General features: G+C 43.4%; 1 protein-coding gene across 2 annotated transcripts in view; it reads left to right on the top strand.

Annotated features, from left to right (window-relative positions):
* The first annotated feature begins 61 nt into the window (after window positions 1-61).
* Window positions 62-20,225, top strand: part of FBH1 (F-box DNA helicase 1) — a 43,898-nt gene continuing 23,734 nt past the window's right edge. The window contains exons 1-6 of one of the 2 annotated variants that reach the window (XM_046678550.1): window positions 62-197; window positions 10,588-10,743; window positions 12,972-13,573; window positions 16,499-16,629; window positions 16,735-16,870; window positions 18,442-18,632. In XM_046678550.1, coding sequence (XP_046534506.1) covers window position 197; window positions 10,588-10,743; window positions 12,972-13,573; window positions 16,499-16,629; window positions 16,735-16,870; window positions 18,442-18,632 — 1,217 coding nt within the window. In that variant the 5' untranslated portion in view covers window positions 62-196. The remainder of the gene's footprint in view (window positions 198-10,587; window positions 10,744-12,971; window positions 13,574-16,498; window positions 16,630-16,734; window positions 16,871-18,441; window positions 18,633-20,225) is intronic. The other variant, XM_046678551.1, reaches the window with a different exon arrangement.

Below are 20,225 nucleotides of genomic sequence, written 5' to 3'. Positions count from 1 at the left end.
ACACATCCCGATTGGCTGGAGGGGCAGTCCGTCAGCCCTGGCGGCGGGCTCTTCCCGGGCTGCGGCGAGGGCGCAGCTGGCGGAGGAAGTCCGCGGCCTGCTCGGGCTCGCGCTGCCCTGGGAACGCCGGGACTGGGAGGCCGGGCGGCCCGGGCCCAGCGGCGGCGGCGGCTGGAGCCCCGGTCCGGAGCGCCATAGTGCGTGAGGCCGCGGACGTGGCAGGGGGCGTGGGCGGGGCCCTGCCGTGTGGACACTTAACCTTTCGGGGTCCTTAGTGGGGGTCCAGCTTCCAGGGGTGGTCAGTGGGTCCGCGGGGGCACCGGGGTCCGGGCCGAGCGCAGGCGTGGAGGGGCTTGGGCGGCCGGCGGGGGGGAGCTGCAGGGGCGCGGCGGGCGTGCACGCACGGGGCCGAGGGCGCCCCCACACTGCGGCCCAGGAAGGGGGAGCTCGTCGTGTCTCGGTGGTTGTAGCAGTCACGGGGGACGTGGCCTCGGCTGCTGGCGAGCCAGCATTTCCTTTTCCCTCTGGTGTTTTGACCTTGGGCAAGTCATTTTATTGTGTCCTTTTTGCCTCTGTGTCATATGTCGTCTCCCTCCCCCTCACCTGAATTTTAAGAAATTTCAGGTGATGGGGGAAGGCCTGGAGCTTGTGGAGGGTAGGCTGAGATCGGAGCATGCCGTATGGGGGTGATGGCAGAGATTAGGGTAGGTGTTGAGGTCTCTGCCCGATCTCATTAGGTACTAGTCATTTAAACCCCCTGGTGTTTTCAGTTCCTTTAGCGATGAAACGGGAGTTGCTACTATTTGCCAGGTCAGGAAACAATTGTGCTTTATATTTTGGGTTGCACTCTATAGTTTACAAAGCACTTGACATTAGTTATCTATCTGCAAACAACCCTGTAAGGCGTCCTTACAGGTGGGGAAATTGAGGCCTGAAGAAGTTAGTGATTTTTCCACAAAAGTGTAGGTAATAAAGTCCCTTGCAAGGAAAGATGGTAGCACCTAACGAGTCTGCTAGTGCCTGGCAATCTGCTCGATAAATTAAGGGAGATCAAATGAAAAAAGACCCCTGGTATGAGCCCCAGACTATTTTACCAATGAGCAGATTGAATTTGGTTAGTTTATTGAATAATGTGGCTAGTCATTGGAGACAAAACCAAGGGCAGCTATCAGCTTTGCCAAAGTTACTGTTCACAGTAATCTTGCCTCTGCAAAAAAAAAAAGGAAGAAGTAAACATGCTTTGAAATGCATGAAGTTTTAGAACATTCCAGTCTTCGTCTTTACTGCAGCTGTTGGTGTCAGCTGCAAATGGAAGTTGAGGCATTTGGTAGCTTTACACTTTTTGCTCTCATGCTGCCCTGCCCGTCCTAATTACAAATGACCTCACCTTCTCTTGCCTTATGCCTCCACTTTCCCTGTCTTTAAAAACAAAATTGGGACACACGGATGCACAAGAGGACAGAATATTTTATATCCAGACGACTGGTGACTTACAAATGCAATTCTGCTTCTGCTGTCTTCTTTAGGAACTTATTTTTGGTCTGTATCCCCCTTTCGAAGACTAGGTCATATGTAGGTTAAACTGTACACGGCTCATTTGATGTTTCTGGAGCCAAACCTTGGTGCAGAGGGGAGGGCTTCTTACAGTAAACTGAGAGATGGAGCTATTCTGGGGTCTTGGTGATTTCCCAGTTGGGTTGCCCATTTCTTTTGTGCAGGCTTTTGGAATTTGTGGTCTGCCCTTTAGTGTCTCGTTTTGCATACAGTTGTCAGTGGCATTGTGACTTGCTACTTGGCCGTCTTCTTTCCTTTCTGTTACGTTGTGTTTCGTGGTTCTGTAGCGTTTAGTTATGATTGTCACTGTCCTGATGATCTGACATGTGTGGTCTGTGAGTGTCAACACCAAACTGTTGGTATGGGGTTTAGAACACTAATTTCAGAATTGTTGCCATCTTCTTTTCTTTGCTTTCATATCCCTCTCCTTCCTAGGCTGATTTTATTTGAAGACTGAATTTGGGTTCTGTCTTTGCCCTTCTGGATCTGAAATCACCTACTCCTAGAAATTTATTATCTGTTGCCAAAGCATCTCAAAGTCTGTGTCTTCAGCTGTCACTCACATGCCTTTTGACAACCAGTCTCGTATTTCAGAGTTCTTCCTGGAGCTTAACCTGGCATTCCACAGATAGCTCTAAAGCAAAAGAAAAACAACTATTTTCAAAACTGAAAACTTTCATCCTACCCCTACTCCAGGAAAAAGTGATTAAAACAAAAACACTATTTCTCCTTTACTCCTTAATGTAGTTAGTGACATTATCATTAAATTCTAGCTAGAAATGTGAGTTATCTTTGTTGTTCTTCTCTTTCACCTTTTTCTTCCAGTCTTGTTGAAAAAGACTGTCTTGATCTTCAGTTTCCTTTCTGTTTCTTCTGCTGCTGTTCTAAGGCCTTTACCAACTCTTGCCTCGGTTGGTAAAGTGACTTTCTGCCTTCTTTTCCTGACAATCTCCTTGTCTACCCAGCCTCTACCCAACCTCCAGTTATTTTAAAGTGTGAATTTAATTGTGCAGTGACCCCACTTATAAGCTAGGTAATTCCTGAATTGCCTACACCATAAAATCCAGTGTCCTTAGCATTGTATTCAAGGACTTTTATAGCCTGTGCCTCCAAATTCCTCTTCCAGCCTTGTCCCCTATCCGTGACCCTTTTGTTGTAATGAAACCCAACTTTTCGGCCACAATAGTGCTGTGCTATTTCTGCGTATTTTTGCATGTGTTTCTCTTGCCTTATTGAATCCTACTCATCTTCCGAGGCTGAACTTTTCCGAAAGCCTTTTCCAACCTTCCTAACTATGTTCACTTTTGTTTACCACCATAGCACTTCATGCATGCATTTGTGTAGCACTTACATTGCCTTAGGTATAGTAGTTGGTGTCTGTTTTGGTAGCTGCCGTATGGGCAGACTAAATCATTCGTTTTTATGTCCTCATTGTCTAAAGTAGCATTTCACATCAGAGATACCAAGAGAGGAAGCCCTCCTGGTGTTTATAATGAATCTGGGACATGCTAGATACTTACAAGAAACTGTGGAATGAATTGATGGTAGATAGAGCCTTTCAAATATATAAAAATATATTCTAGTCTGTAAGTAATGATCACTTTCTTGTTTTTCTTTCACCCTTCCTTCTTTTCCTTGTGAGAAACATATGTAGTGAAAAGCTCTGTCCATCCTTGTTTGCTAGAAGGGAATGCTGTCTCCAAGGGAGGAGCAGATGTGTGCATGGTGTGAGAGGATCTAAAGATTGAGCCTGCGAGCCCAGACCTTGTGGGTTCCTAGAGAAGCAGGATGTGGTGCTGGGAGGGCCCTGGCTTTGCATCAAGAGCGTGTGCTCAGAAAGGAGCTGGCACTAGAGTGTTTTCTTTCTGTTTGTTTCCTTTAGAGCTAACGGGGACAAAATATTTTGAAGTTTTTTCATTTTGTGTCTACAGTATTTAGTGATATTTTCCTTATAATTATGTTTTCTAAATACTTGTTAAATCTTTGGTTATGACATTTCACAGTGATAAAAAACAGTCACATGGGAATTAAACCTGAGGTTTTTGGAAGTTGCTTTAAATCTTTCTGGATACGGAAGGGACAGTGTTACAGGAGAAAGAACATGGACCTGGGGAGTCAGAAGACCTGAGTTCCATCACCTACAGGCTGTGTTGTGACTTCAAGCAAGTCTTCTCTGAGATCTGGTTTAATCGTGGCACAATTGTAGGATTATGCGAGGATCAAATGAGAATATGGGAAAGAGCTTCGAAAGCTATGAAGCACTTAGGAGCTGTAAGATAGTGTAGGGTTTCAAAGCCGAGGAAGACAGCCTAAACTTCAGAGGGCAGCGCTGTGGTTGTGCATTTGTTCATTTAACCGATAGTTACTTTGCAGTACGTGTGGGATGCTGGGGCTGAGTTCCTCTCTCCTCCCCCCTCCCTCCCACCAGACCCCAGAGCTTTCAGCCTGGGCGTGGAAGACATATTAGTACACACACCAACAATTGTTAATAATATAACAATAAAGTATACTACAGTAATAATAATTTGTGTATGACATATTAAATACATAATTATACAAATAATCGTTACAAGTATCTCAGAGACATGCAGAGTGGTTTTATTATGGCAAAGTGCCTCCCGGCTTGAATGCACACTTGCTCCAGTACTGCAGTTGGGGAGTGACACTGTTAACTGTGTTTACATTGGGCTCTTCCGTCTCATGGGTTGCAGTTTGACCTGTGAATTCTCTAAAACCTTGTGGTAATGGCCTCCATTGCCGTGCCTCTCTGCCCTGTCCACAGGAAACACAAGAGGGAAAGTGTCCCCTTGATGATCTTCACAGAGCCCCTTGGAGACGAGTGAGAGGCTGTGGGAACTACCAAGATGAGGTGGGGTGACTCAGTGAGTTATCTAGATTAGCAGAATTGCCCTCTGCGGTTCTCGTTATGAGCAGTCTCTCCACTCGGGTACCTTGTACTAGAGAGTTACCTCGATTTGTAATTTTTAAAAAAGCGGTTATTTAATAATAATCTTTCCCTCCAGGACTTGTAGGCACTTATTATCTTCATCTTGTCCATTTAGGTCTGTAACCTGTAAGTTTTTAGAGGACTTTTCGGCATAAATTCTGATAAGTAAACGTGGGAGAAGAAAGGAAATTATTGGGTATCAATTTCCAATGATCCTGGACCGGTCAGGAAGCTTGGCTGCAGTAACAAATAGATGCAAACGTGTCCTGACCTCACCATCAAAGTTCATGTCTCCATCATGTAACCATGTGAGGTGGTTCCAGGTTTTTGGAGAGTGTGTGTGTGTGTAAGTTAGGGGGGAGGAGAGCGCTCTTTAAAGCAGTAATCCAAGGACCCATGCTGCTGGACGCTCTTCCTCTTTGAATATGTGGCTTCTCAGGATGGCCTGGGGAGCCCCTTCCCCGTTAACTGGAAGGGAGCCGGGAACCGAGGAACAAGCAGGAGTGGTGTCTCCAGGCCAGGCCTGGAGGAGTCATGCATTCCTTTTGTTCACGTTCCGTTGGCTGGAGCTCAGTCAAGGCGACATCCGACTGCAAGCAAGACGGAAATGTGGACTAGCTGTGTGTCGAAGAAGAGGACTAACAGTCTTTGCCACAAAACCCAAAGCACTCCGTTTCACTTTCTGTGACTTGTTTTGTAAATTTTTTTGCAATAAAGAAGATTGAAAAATAAAGCCAGGCAGTTAAAGCAGAATTGAGGAATCATAGTCACGTACTTCTTGTTCAGTGGGTATTTGAGTAGCTGTTATTTGCAAAGTGTTGTGCTAAATGCTTGGAGGAATAAGATTACGAGACATGTTCCGTGCCTGTTAGGGGCTGTAGTCTTGTGGAAGTTTAGTAAGAACTGTAGTTCAAGAGAGATGGTAAGAGTCTAGTCTGTCTGCAGGCCTGATGGGGAGTGAGGCGGCGGGAAGTGGGGCTAGGGTGGCAGGCCATCAAGGTGGAGAGATCCTGTGATTGACAAGGGCCAAAGGCCTGGTCAGCACCACTTTGAAGTCAGACAGCAAAGACCGGGAAGCTGAGGTGCCAGTGGTCTGCTGAGTTGGGGTCTCTAGGAAGGGGGACCCACGGGAGTGGGGGATTGGAGAGTTGTCATGGTGTGTAAAGCCATCACAGAAAATCAGCGTAGGAATGGGCAAAATTATTTGACAAAATGGCTTTGATACATTCTCAGTTTTTTTCCTGTCCTCACACCTGAGGGATATGTTGCATTTCTGTTAGTCACTGGTAGTCTGCAAGAGGGGTACAGATATTCACCTTGGTATACGGGAGATTCAGTTGGGCATCCTCGGGGCCTTATATAATCTGGAAGGCCCACGAGTGATTCTGATCTCTCCCCATCCGTTCACTGCACATTCCTCAGGGAGCACTCTCTAACTTTGCTCCTTAAAGAATTCAGGGAGCATTCTCTAACTTTGCTCCTTAAAGAATCGTGAGCAGCTGCTGACGATGACTGCCCTTTAAAGAGGCGTGTGGTGCACTTGCTGTTTGAGGGGGGGATACTTTGAGGTTTGGGTGACTCAGGGAAGGAAGAAGGAACATTTGAGCATCTTTATTTTGACGAAGTTATATTTGAACTGCTGGTTAAAAAGCATGTATAATAGAAGGGTGGTTAGAATTTTACTGTAGTAATTTTTTGTAATTCCGCAAGAACAGTAATGCTATTAAAATAGAACTTATGCACCTTTTAGGAGACACTCAGAATGGTGTGGTCGACATGTAATTCTCACATTTCAGCTGATAGGTTTTGTCAGCCTCAACAGGGGTGTCACAGGGGTGTCACTTTTGTCTATTGTCTCATTTGAACCTCATGCCATTCTGTGAATTCAGTGTGGCAGGTTATTATAATCCCCATTTTTAATAAGGGACTCACCTACCGAGTGGAGGAGGTCTTGTGACTCCAAATCTGAATACGCCACACATCCTTGTAGTTAAATGGGCTTGTTTAACTCCAGAGGGAGGTGCCGGCTCCTGGCTCCCAGTTCAGTGAATCACAGAACCTCATCTCTGAGAGACCTGAGAGGCAGGTAAAATACACTCTAGTTTTTCTGACCTCTAGCTGAAATCAGAAAAGTAATTTTTGACATGTAAATACAATAAGAGTGTTAGCTCTGCCTGCCAGGTGAGCAGTCATGACTCAGGTGGCACCAATTCCGATGGACCATATGGGTAGGCGTATTAGTACCCAGGAGCCAGTTGGCTTAGTCCAGGCACCCCTCCCCCGGGCTGTTAACCTTCACTCCTTCCATGGTGGCTTCATGACAGAATACGCCGGAAAACACCAGAACTCTCTGGAAGCAGAACACTGTTCCACTCACTCCCATGACCTCTTTCTTTTGCTCCCGTGCCTTTGTTAGATTTCTGCAAACGTTTAATCTTCTCAACAAGGCTTTAAGATCCAGACGTATTTTACAGAATAAATACGCAAATAAAAGTCTACCCCTGTCTGTATTACCTGTTGTTCCAAAACAGTTCCTTTTGGGTATTTTTGATGTTCTCTTGTCTGTCTGTTGTGGTACCTTCCGGGAGGTCCCCCTCTGTGGTCTGCCCTTGCCAGGTTCCACATGAAAGCAGTTTTGCAGCAAAATCTTATGAATTAGGGCTTAGGTTCCTGTTCCTCCCAACCTTACCACTCTTACCTTTCTCTCTTCTCATCCTCCTTTGTTCTTTTGGTATCTGTGTGCCTGGCACCGTGCCTGGTGCAGAGGGCACAGCAGTGGAACAGGTAGAGTAATTCCTTACCTTCTTGGAGCACTCTGTCTTTGACTCTTAGGCGTGTGGTTAAGACCCTCCTACCTGGTTGATGGTCATCAGGGACTCTCCAGTTTTATTATGACATCGCTATTATAGTTAGTTGGCTGGGGAAGGCTGGGATAAAGCCATTCTTAGGTACTTTTTACAGAAAAAGTTCTAAGGTGCCTTGTATATGTATGAGTACCTCCTTTATACAAATCTGCTGCCAGCCTATGTCTTGTGTAACTTTCCAAAACCTGACTTTAGGGGTATATTGCAGATTGGGGTGGGCATCTAATCTCTTGGTTGACCCCAGCGTTCTAATTGGTTATATGTCTCTACTGACTTTCAGAATTCTTAACATTACCTGATAATGGCAGTAAGCTACAGGCCTGTGCTGGCACCGGGCTCCTGGATCATGTGAATCTGAGCGGTGTAATATTGTTGATCTTATTCCTTTCTGATTTTATCTATGGAAACTGCCTCTCCAGGTCAGGTTGGCGATAGACCGTCACCTTCTGTCTTAACTTTTCTCAGCTACCTCCAGTTCCAGTTCTAGACAATGTGTTTGCCAGCTCTGAAACAACTGGGGAGATTAGAAGAGAGAGAAAAGCAGAGATCCGTCACATGTCTGGCATCTGTAGGGTCAGCGTGTTTATTGGTTGGAATTCTGTGGCAGCTCCTGTGGTTGAGCCAAGTGTGTTTGAAGCACCTGGATTAGGGACCAGGGTTCGTCAATGTTCTGGAAGGCCCGTTGTAGATTTACTTTATCTCTTTTGCCAGTCTGACCAGAGATTCCTGTTCAGACAAAATAGTAAATAGGTCGTTGACTTTGTAATATGAGGGGTTTTGAGCAGAACAGGTAAAACTTCATGTCTTATTTTTAAAAAGAGAATAATCAGACTTCAAGCTTATTTTTTTCAATATAGAAAAATTTCGTATTTTTTTTTTAATATAGAAAAACTGCACATTCATTTTTTGCCTCTGTAGGTGTGAATAAGACTATTGGTTTTGGGGCCAGCCTGGTGGCACAGCTGTTAAGTTCACACGTTCCACTTTGGCGGCCCGGGGTTTCGCCAGTTTGGATCCTGGGTGCAGACCTACACACCACTTGTCAAGCCATGCTGTGACAGGTGTCCCACATATAAAGTAGAGGAAGATGAGTACAGTTGTTTGCTCAGAGCCAGTCTTCCTTGACAAAAAAAAAAAAAAAGAAGAAGAAGAAAAGACAAGACTGTTGGTTTTCATTGTAGGGGAATATGTTCAACAACAACAAAAATTCAAATTTATGAAATCATTACAGTGGAGGGGATATTTTCTGTTCATAATAAATAATTAAGACATATTACTTGTTATTTCTTGTGTATTTCCAGTAGTACAGAATTGGCTGCAATTGGACTGCTGATGCACCTCACGTCTTGCCACTATAATTTGCATCTTTATAATTTGCAAGTTATTTCAATGTTTTATACAAATCAGTAATATCTAAGCTTTGTTAAATAGAATAAGCAGATGGGTGTGTGTAGAGTTTTATAGTTTAACAAATATTTTTGTATTTTCTCATTTAATCATTATAACATCTCTGAGTCTTAGAGAAGCTGAGTGACCTGGGGTCCCACAGCTCCTGTGTGGTCGGCTGAGGGCTCACACCTGGTTTTTTCCCTTCGAGTCCACTGTCCCCTCCCTATACAATACTGCTTTTATCCAGCTAAGCTTATTTGTAAATACTACATGGCTTAATAGTTATGTCACTGCATTTAAACCTAAATTCGGGTGGTTGTAGGGTCTCTAGCATCCTTTTAGAGGGGCTTGTAGAGCTATTTTTATGTATAGAAATAGTTCTTTTAAAGTCTTAAAATATCCATGAAGTTTTTTTTTTTTTTTTTAACTCTGTTAAACCTTGAAAGAATAAACTGAAATTTGGAAAGGTAACTTCTGAAGAAGCTAAGGGCTGAGGGGAGTTAATGGTTAAAATATAAACCGTATCAGTTAGGGGCCAGCCCCATGGCCTAGTGGTTAAGTTCGGTGCACTCCACTTCGGCAGCCTGGGTTTGGTTCCCAGGCACAGACCTACCCCGCTTGTCAGCAGCCATGCTGTGGCAGCGACCCACATACAAAATAGAGGAAGACTGGCACAGATGTCAGCTCAGGGCAAATCTTCCTCAGCAAAAATAAATAAAAAGTAATGATTTCTTCAAAACAACACTGTGCCAGTTATACTCATTAGTGCCTTGGTTTTAGACATTTTCAGGCTTAAAGGAAATGTTGAGTGAGGTTCCAGCATTTGATACTATGCTTTACTCGAGTATTTTTCGGACCTGTGGAATGTGGTACTGGCAGGAACTGATTTTATTCTGTCTTGACCATTTCCTGTAAAGGGTAACTTTAATTCTGTTATATCTGTTCTTGTTCTCTCTCTCTCCCTTTTTTTATTTTTTAAGTGTAACCCTTCTGTTTTACAGTAGTATAACTATTCTATTTAATGCCATAAGGAGGTAGCTTGATCTTGCATACAGTAACAGATAGAGAAACTTGAAGAGTCTAGGTTAAACATGAAAAGGAATTACCTAACAGAAAATGACTAATATAATATGAAATCTTTCAATACTCTTGAGGCAGAATTCTGGGTACAATTGCTGCTATAATGCATTGCTAAGGGAGAAGATGTAATTTCCTCCTCTGAAGATGCTTAAAAGTGAATTCGATTCTCTGTTCCTTGGGGGCCTTGCTCCCATCGTCTTATATCAGTGCCCAGTATTGAGATGCTCTGGGGGCTAAGAGAGGCGTGCGGTGTGGTCCTCTCAAGGAATTTGCAGCGGCTGTTGTATTAGTCACTGCGTTCTGCTTCTGAGACCTGGAGAAGCTGGGAGATACAGGGCATGAATGAGTGTATTTTTGAAAAGCTATCACAACTCTTAAATATTTATGGTAATTATGGGAACATAAATGGCCTGCCTACCGTCAAGGAAAAGATGCCAGATCTCAGTTTATCCATTAATGGCAACTTCTTTTTGAATGAGCATTTCATGATCAGGATGTCTAGAAAGTATAAGAAGTAGAAAAGTCATTTTGGGATCTTATTTTTAAGATTCTGTCTTAAATTATAAGGAAGAAATGGTAAGAAACTATGAAATGGCTAAAAGTTGATGGGAATATAGGGAAAAGGGGAAGGGCTGGCTGGGATGGCCCACGGGCACTATATTCCTGAAAATTAAGTAGAATTTGCTGGCTAGCTTGTAGAATTTATGATAACTAACGAGTGTCCCGTTTCTTCTGCCTCTTGCTACAAAACAGTGAGACGGTTTAAGCGGAAGCATCTTCTAGCCATCGACTGCCAACATTTGGCTCGGAGTCACTTGGCTGTGGCCCAGCCCTTCGGTCAAAGATGGACAAACAGAGATCCGAACCACGGTCTCTATCCTAGACCCAGAACAAAAAGAGGGACTAGGGGTATGTCTTCCCAAAAAGTACCTTGCATTTCAGAATCTGTAGTGTATGTGGCCTCTGAATATCTCCCAGGATTTGTAAACATTGCTGCTATGATTTTGTAGTCCTGTTGCAATAGTGTGATGCTTCTTTTCATTATTTGTGAGTTGACCGTGAAAATTCCATCCTTATTTACAGTGGTTGATAAAAGCCCCAGGAGAATGTGGCTGCGTGAATTCCATTAGCTTGCTTAATTGTAACGTGGTGGAAGACACGTACCAATATCACCACTGTTCCAGTCCAGACCATTGTGATTTCTTGTCTGTTCAGTGGTCCTCCTTGTCCCATCCATCACTAGGTCACTGTATCATTATTTTTCTCCAAAATGTCCCCTGCCCAGTGCTTCTGTGATGGACTCTGCCTTGGTCACCTCGTACCTGGGCTGCTGCGATAACCCTTCTCCTTGCCTTCAGATTTTATTTCTTCCAGTCAACTGGAATGTAGTCATCAAGTTAATATCCTTGAGTACATTTTCTATCACATCGCCTCTATGCTCAGGAGCCCACAGTGAAGTGGTTCCCCGGTACTATTATGGACTCGAGCTCAAACTTGCCACCACCTGGTATTTATTTGTTACACATCACTTCTCCTTCTGGCAGTTTGGTGTTCTTACTACCCGTCTCTGTGCCAAACGAATTCCTACTTTTGTTAGTATCTGTTGGTATAATCCAGATTGCCGTATTTCCCTGTGATATATCTAATTTCTGAATATATAATTCTGACAGAATCCAACTCAAATCTTACCTAGTTGTTTTAAAGTATTATAATATGTGTTTATCGCTTTCTGGAAGTACTGTAACCAATTGAATGAGGCAGTTTTCAACTTAGTGGGTATACATTGTTTGGTATCTTGTTTGTGTCATGTGTGTAAGTCAGCTTCTCTTCTGTGTTGTCTTTGCCAACGAAGACTTTGCCAGTGTGTGTGTGTTTCAGCGTGGAGTCCTGGCCCAGAGCAGGTCGTGTGTGCTTCATAAATGCTGGTGTGATCGAATTCCACAATTAGAAAATTGCAGAATTTAACCGAGGCCTGTTGACTTCAAAACTCTGGGTTTCTATCAAATTGCCCCAGAAGCAGTTATAATTTTTTCCTACCATAGAAAAAGCATGAAATTCTGTAACTTCTCTTAAAAGCCAAACCTGGATTCATTCCACTTTCTTATTTTCCAAAGTGAGAATTCTGGCTACAGCCATTTCAGGAAGGAACCATGTATTTTGTTATATATTGATAAGGTGTTTTAATCCTCCATTGGCATTTTTCAGTAAGTTGTAGGCGTTTAAAAATGCAGCGGTGATGTGAGAAATCACCCTTTGGACTCCCCTAAATGCCTGAAAAATGTGTGAGGGCAGGAAGCACGCACTGTTATGCGCCACATGAAGATGTTTCAGTCAAGATGGACCACTTATACCATGGTGGTCCCATAAGATTAGTACCATAGAGCCTACATGTGTAGTAGGGTATACCATCCAGGTTCGTGTAAGTACATCCTGTCATGTTCACACAACAATGAGATCCCCTAATGACACATTTCTCAGAAAGTGTCCCCATCGTTAAGCAACACGTGACTATACCATTCTTCACTTTGTATTTGTCTCAGAATCATAGGTGCTTAGTAAATGCCTATGGAATAAATGTATAGGCTAGATTATGTACCTCTATAATAATATGAAGAGAACACTGACCACCTCCTTTTCATTTTAAAATAAATTAATGTGTCAGCTTCACAGGAGGAGATATAAGTAAATTAAAAGAATTTTAACTTTGTCAGATGAGAAGAGTGGGTTTTACTGACTCCTGATAACCTAAAGCATTTTTCTTTCTGCTGAAGCAAACTCAGATTTTTCATTGTAAGAGCAAGCCAGAAGAGGTGACATTTTCTAAGTGGATCTGTGAACGTGAGCGTTTACGTTTTGTCTGTCCATTCGGGTGTTCAGTTTGTGTATATTGCAAGGTATGATGTGGTCCTCACACCATCTGAAGACTGATCTCTTTCTCTTTTCAAATGTGTGTCTGACTATATGATAGAGCCAAATAAGTATGTTTTGGATTAATCTATTTATATAATCAATTGACCACTAAATAGATCCTGTCTCTTTCCTCTATTAATATACATAATTGAAAATTAATTGATCTCATATGGCTCAACCAGTCATTTACTCATTTCTAGTTCATTGTGTTTGGGTTCTCTTTACAGGTCAAGGATGTCAAAGACGCATCACTGAATTCTTCCTTGCTGGCCGGCAGCGGTGCACCAATGACATGGCCAAAAGCAATTCTGTGGGCCAGGACAGCTCTAAGGACTCAGAGGGTGAAATGATCTTTGCTGCAGAGAGCAATTGTGCTCTGCCTCAGGAAGGAGATGGAGAAGCAAGGCTGGGCTCATCAGGGTCTGCTCTGCCTGCCAGGAAGCGGTCTCGGTCCTTTGAGGATGAAAGGAATCAGGCTACAGGGACTAGTCAGTGGGATGGGGTTTCTAAGAAAACCCCACGGCATCGTTTGTCTCTGTCATGCACAAAGCCCACGGAAGCCAGGCAAGAAGCAGAGGACTCTCTATCATGGCTCTCTGCAGAATCTGGAGAATCCAGCCAAGAAGTGGAGGACATTGGTCCTGATCCCATTCCCGACTCTTACTATGGGCTTCTTGGGACCTTGCCCTGCCAGGAACCCCAGAGCCACATTTGTAGCCTGCCCAGTGAGGTCCTGAGGCACATCTTTGCTTTCCTCCCCGTGGAAGATCTCTATTGGAATCTGAGCTTGGTGTGCCATCTTTGGAGGGAGATCATCAGTGATCCACTGGTATGTGAAACGCTTGCAGCTCCATGATGTTTCCTCTTAAAATACACAGATTAGCTTCACTTAATGCATACTTCTGATGATCATGTTTCTTCAGAATTGTGAGCTATAATTGCTTTTCAGTTGATAGAAGGTTACCTATATGTTTGTGGCCTAATCTGCTCTCTGATTGCCATTGTCTGCATGTAGCTTCCATTTGCCCCCAGAATAACATCCAGATTCACTGGAGGCATTTAAGGCCTTCCGTGCTTGTCCCAGCTTATTACTCCAGCCTCATCGCTCGCTTCTCCTCAGCACGTGCCTGTATTCTATCCACAGCAAATGGTTTGCTGCATCCCAACCATAGATCGCGTATTCCTTTCCATATGTTGGTCTAATCCCCACCCCCCAGCCCCATGTAAAGGGCCCCTCCTGTCTCTGTTGACGTCTTACCTCTTCTTCAAGGCTTCGCTCTGCTCCTTCCCATTTCATCCCCTTGCAGGTATAAATTGTCTGTTAGGAACACTACAGTTTAGAGAGCCTTCCTCCCGTCTTTAAATTATTAGCTCGTCGGTAGAAGGCTGATCCTGTTTGTTTTTGCATTCTCCATTGTGCCTCATGATATTTTACGTATAGTAGGTGATTCATAAATGAGTGTCTCGTTGAGTCACCCTGGAGAAGCTTTAGAGCTGGATACGGTGGGCAGCCCATGCTCTCAGAAAGGATTTCTCAGTGCTACAGTTAATCATGTCCTTGCTCCAGCACCATGCTCTTCCTTTCCTGTTAAATTATACTTTTTCCCACCCCAGGTTCAGGTTCTCAGGTAAACCTGAAGGCTGGGGGAATGTTTTGGTTACTTTATACATCACTTAGGCTAGCCATTGGGAATAAATCAGAGAGACGGGGTGAACTCTCCCTTCAACTATATTGAAGTTTAAAAATTCAGGGATGGAGTGTAAGATGGATATATCAAGACTTAGTACGTTTTTCTTCTAAGCACAAAAGGTTTTGGAGGAAATTTCATGTCACTCGTGCTCCATTCTTTGCTTAGGGTCTTGTCTTCTACTTTCTGAGAAATGTCTTTCTGCTTTTAAATGTGAACTGTTTTCTGTATTTCTACCCCAAAAGTTGAGACCTCTCTGATGTGAACTGAATAGTCATAGATGGGGTTAAGTGAGGGTTTTCTCCATTCTGCTTGAGAAGGTTTTTGGGAACATATTCCAGCTTATACTTATCTCTTGAAATGTTAGAATAATGTATCATCACCATCAATGACACAATGTATTTATTTTCAGTAACCTATTATAGCTCTCATTTTCTTTTCATTTCTTATCATGTCTTTGTCTGGCCTTGGTGTAAGGTTATGCTGGCCTCATAGAATAAATTTAGAAGTGCTCCCTCCTCCTCAGTTTTTTCAGAGTTTGAGAAGGATTGATGTTAATTCTTCTATAAATATTCAGCAGAATTCTCTAGTGGAGACATCTGGTCCTGGGCTTTCCTTTGTTGGGAGGTTTTTGATCACTGATTCAATCTCCCTGCTGGTTATTGGTCTGTTCGGATTGTCTATTTCTTCATGATTCAGTCTTGGGAGGTTGTGTGTTTCTAGGAATTTATCCATTCTTGTAGGTTATCCAATTTGTTGATGTACAATTGTTCATAGTGTTCTCTTGTAATCCTTTTTACTTTTGTGACATTAGTTGGAATGTTCCCTCTTTCATCTTTGATTTCAATTATTGAATCTTCTCTTTTTTTCTTAATCAACCCAAGAGTTGTCAATTTTGTTGAGTTTCTAAAAAACAATTCTTAGTTTCTTTGTTTTTTTTCTATTTTTCTATTCTCTCTTTCGTTTATCTCTGCTCTAGTCTTCATTATTTCCTTCTGCTAGCTTTGGGTTTAGTTTGTTCTCCTAGTTTCTTTAGCTGTCAGGTTAAGTTGTTGATCTGTGATCTTCCTTCTTTTTTGACGTGAGTGTTTACAGCTATTAACTTCTCTCTCAGCACTGCTTTCACTGCATCCCGTATGTTTAGGGATGCTGTGGTTTTGTTTTAATTTGTCTCGAGATATTCTTTAATTTCTTTATGATTTCTTTTTTGAACCGTTAGTGCTTTTAACAATGTGTTATTTAATTTCACATGTTTGTAGGTTTTCCAGTTTTCTTTCTCCTACTGAGTTCTAGTTTCATTCCATAGTGATTGAAAAAGATACTTTCTAGATTTTCAGTCTTTTCACATTTGGTAAGACTTGTTTTGTGTTTTAGCATGTGATCTGTCCTGGGGAGTGTTCCATGTGCACTTGAGGAGACTGTGTGTTCTGCTGTTGGGTGGAGTGTTCTCGGTATATGTCTTTAGGTCAGTCGGTCTAGTGCTGTTCGAGTGCTCTGTCTCCTTATTGATCTTCTGTCTGGCTATTCTCTCCACTCTGGAAAGTGGCGGATTGAAGTCTCCTATTACTATTATGTTGCTATTTCTCCCCTCAGTTGTCAGTGTTTGCTTCCTAGATTTAGGAGCTCTGATGTTTGGTACGTTACATTTATACTTATTAGATCTTCTTGGTGAATTAGCCCTTTCATTGTTGTCTGATCTCCTTCTTTGTCTCTTACAATAGTCTTTGACTTTAAGTCTATTTTGTCTGATATTAGTATAGCCACAGCTCTCATACTGTTAATCTTCATTGAAACTCGGAGCCATTAGTGTCCTGATATTTCAGATATGGAAATTGAAGCACTATCTTTCCCAAATTCTATAACAAGTTAGCGCTGAAACCAAACCAAGACACGGTTCTAGTTTCCAGCCAAAATCTGTGTAATGTTTCTACCCTATTTTCCCAGCTTTTGAATTGCGAGCTATAATTGCTTTTCAGTTGGTAGAAGGTTACCTGTATGTTTGCGGCCTAATCTGCTCTCTGATTGCCATTGTCTCCATGTTGTTTTGGGTTTTTTAAACTATATAGTTCATTCCTTGGAAAAAGCTGTATCATCGATACTTGATGAATGAAGAGCAAGCCGTCAGCAAGGTGGACGGCATCCTGTTGAACTACGGCATAGAGAAGGAGTCCGAGCTGTGTGTGCTGAACCTCATCCGGTGAGTTGCTTTTCTCCTGGGAGGAACACAGTTTCTGAAGACCTTTCACGTATATTATCTCTTATGCTCATTTTTCCCGTGGACTCTGCCGTGGATGTTTTACAGCTACACAGCCACCACTAAATGCTCCCCAAGCGTGGATCCTGGAAGGGCATTGTGGAGTCTGAGGGATCATCTCCTCCTTCCTGAGGCGGAGGCGTGCGTGCGTCAACACCTCCCTGATCTCTATGTTGCTGCCGCGGTACGTGAACAGGCTGCGGAATTGTTGGGCCGGGCAACCCCTTTTCTCACGGGGAGATAGCGTATTGGTGATTATGTTTGGCTGAAGGTTATCTTAGATTTATTTTCAAAATCTTTGAGGCGTTAATCTTGTCATTGGTCCCACTAGAGAAATAAAAGACCACATTGTTACAGATTCTTAAATTTGGAAGGAATTTTAAAAAAGCATTTAGTCCAATTTCCCTTTCTGTTGAGGAATTCTTGACAGAGGATGGTTGTCTAATCTCTGAACACTTTTATTTTTTTGAGGAAGATTAGCCCTGAGCTAACATCTGCTGCCAATCTTCCTCTCTTTGCTGAGGAAGACTGGCCCTGAGCTAACATCTGTGCCCATCTTCCTCCACTTTATATGTGGGACGCCTACCACAGCATGGCTTGCGGAGCGGTGCCATGTCCGCACCTGGGATCCCAGCCGGCAAACCCTGGGCCACCAAAGCAGACTGTGGGCGCTTAACCACTGCGCCACCAGGCCGGCCCCTGAACACTTTAATTAATAATGATTTCTTTATAAGGCAGCACATTCCATTGTTGACAACTTGGGTTAACTGAAAGGACGAGAGAAATTAAGGGTCTTGCTCCAGATACGTAATGAGTTGATGAGAAGCCAGAAGTAGTCCTCAGTTTCCTGACTCAGTCTTGTGGCTCCTCGTTTAGATCACGGTTTCTCACATTTTGTCTTGGAAGCTGACCGCAACCTCAGCCTATACTCTGCAGCCAGTGGAGGGTTGGAATCCAGCCATGTGCATTTCTCTTTCTGTCTGTAGTGAAGCGATTGTCGATGATGGTGGAGTGAGTTTTCTTTCACAGGATGGCTGTAGTGAGAGGTGCCTGGAACTTTTCCTTTCTTGGAATGCATTTTTTAACAGGAAGACTTGTCGTAAAGTTAAGAATGATAACGATATATGTCCATTATTGACTGTTTGTATGTTAGTGAACATTTTCTTAGACATTACTAAATGGAGCATACTGTGTCCGTAATAATAATTTTTCAATAATTTACTATTTATTTAACTTAATATTTAATGATTATTAAATAATAATGACATAAATAGTAAATTAACATCTTAATGCCAGGAATTGTCAGTCTTGATTTCCCCCTCCGAAGACTGCTGTCTTCTTTTGTGTCTCCCCCCTGTTGTGCCTCCCAGGTAGGCACCCATCTGAGAGGGAGCTTGTTTCGACTCTGTTGAGTATCTGTGGCCCTGAGAGCTCACGTTGACCTGGAGAGGGGTGGGGTGGAGAGGTGAGAGTATCATCTCCATGCAAGGTCCTATGTTAGAGACTTTATAAACGTTATTTAATTAAGGAAAACTAAGAGCCCAAATCCAAAAGTGCTCAGAAAGGACTCCAAGGCAAAAAAAAATGGTTCCCATTATTTCCCAGATGTCAGGTGGGAAGTTTACACCCAGTTCAGACAATCTGTAGATGACACCAGGACCCCAGACATGGCTTTCTTCACTGGTTGTCTGAGGTGATCTTTATTAATTATGTTTTGGGTCTTTTCTCCCCTCCCTGGTCCACCCCCCTCCACAGGGGGTCAACGTGTGGGCTCTGGTCGCAGCCATTGTCCTCCTCTCCAGCAGTGTGAATGACATCCAGCAGCTGCTCTTCTGCCTCAGGAGACCCAGCTCCACCGTGACCATGCCAGACATCACTGAGACCTTATACTGCATCGCCGTGCTTCTCTACGCCATGAGGGAGAAGGGAATTAACATCAGCAATCGGTAAAGTGGTGGGAGGAAGAGCAGAGACACGGAGAGAGTGAAAGCTCTAGACTCACGACAGTCCCAGCCCTGCTTACCGTCCCGTCTCTGCCACTGCCGCTCACCAGCTTTCACGTGGGGGTGGGGAGAGCACATAACACTCCCACTGCTTCTTTATCTGTAAAGTGAAGGTAGTGTGAGGCTTAAGTGTAGCGATGCAGGAAAGATGCAGGAAAGAGTGCTCTGCCGTTTAAATATGAAGTGCTCTCCAACTGTAAACATCCCTGAGGCAGTTTTGAAGTCCCCTCACAAAAAGAAGTCTCTATTCATATGTGCATACATTTTCCTAGGAAAACATTAGGATTTGGTTCCTCCATTTCTCATTTTTTGGGGATAGGATGTGCAGATTGTGGTTAAGTCTTATTTGCCCTGTCACCTTAGAGTGAGAAAGGCCATGGCTGTGGGTTGCTAATTCAGAGGGACCTTAATGGTTTCGCTCATCAGCAGATATCTGCTGGTGACTTTTGAGAGAGATCCGTACATGCAGCAAATTTTTGAAGCCCTACTCCACGTCAGATACTTTTCCAGGCACTAGGAATGCCCGTGTGAAAGAGGGAGACAAGATTCTTGCTGTTGTGGACTGTATGTTCTAGTGAGGGGAGGCAGATACCGCCTGAGTAAATGTGTCAAACAAGAACATGTGAGTGAATGATAAGTGGTGCAAAGAAAAAGAACGGGGGGATGGGCGAGGGAGGTGGGGAACACTATTCTAGATCGGGCAAGAGAAAGCTGCTCTGAGGAAGTAACGCTTGAACTGAAACCTAAGTGTCAAGGACAGGCTGGCCGTTTTAAGATTCGGGAGGAGAGCATTTTAGCAGAAGGAATAGGTAATTTAAGGGAGCAAAGACAGGAATGAATTTATTATATACAAGGAACAGAAGAAGTCTGGTGTGGCAAGAATGTGGTGAATAAGAGGGAGACTAGTACGCGATTTTAAGAGGTCAACAGCAACCAGATGAGGGAAGATGTTGTAGGCCCTGTAAGAAGTTAGAGTGAACTCCAAGGTGTGAAGGGCAGCTTTGGACGGTGCCCAATCCCTGACCTGGAGACAGGCAGCATGATAATGCAGCGGATGCTGGAGAAGAAGTTCCAGAGAGGATTTCCTTTTCTGGAGTTAGTGAGCTCTAGGAGAAACGTGGCTGGTGGCACCAGGTGAGCTGCGGCCCAGTCATCCTGGGTGAGATTGAAGGATGGAACATTCATTCTCTAAAACTGTGAGAGCGTTTGCTCTGTTTCTGGGTTATGTTTGAATTCAGTATATATAGTTTATGTTGTTTCCCGCTTGATGGCACTGAGGCATGGGGCAAGGAGCTTTATGACATAATTTGGACAAGACAAACAGACAAATGATGAATAACATCCTTAAGTGCACATACACATTATCTGCATCTTTACACGGACATAGATGAGGAATGGGAAGTACGATATATTGAGTTTTGTTATGTTTATATATTTCTTCCTGCTTAATCTGGGAGATAATATGACCAGAGATTGAAATGTACTATGAAAGGTGTTTATTGCATCAAAAAGATTGATGCTGGGAGATTACCTCTT

Source organism: Equus quagga, chromosome 12 (genome assembly GCF_021613505.1).
Source record: "Equus quagga isolate Etosha38 chromosome 12, UCLA_HA_Equagga_1.0, whole genome shotgun sequence".
Classification (NCBI taxonomy): domain Eukaryota; kingdom Metazoa; phylum Chordata; class Mammalia; order Perissodactyla; family Equidae; genus Equus; species Equus quagga.
This window is presented reverse-complemented; position numbering and strand designations above follow the sequence as displayed.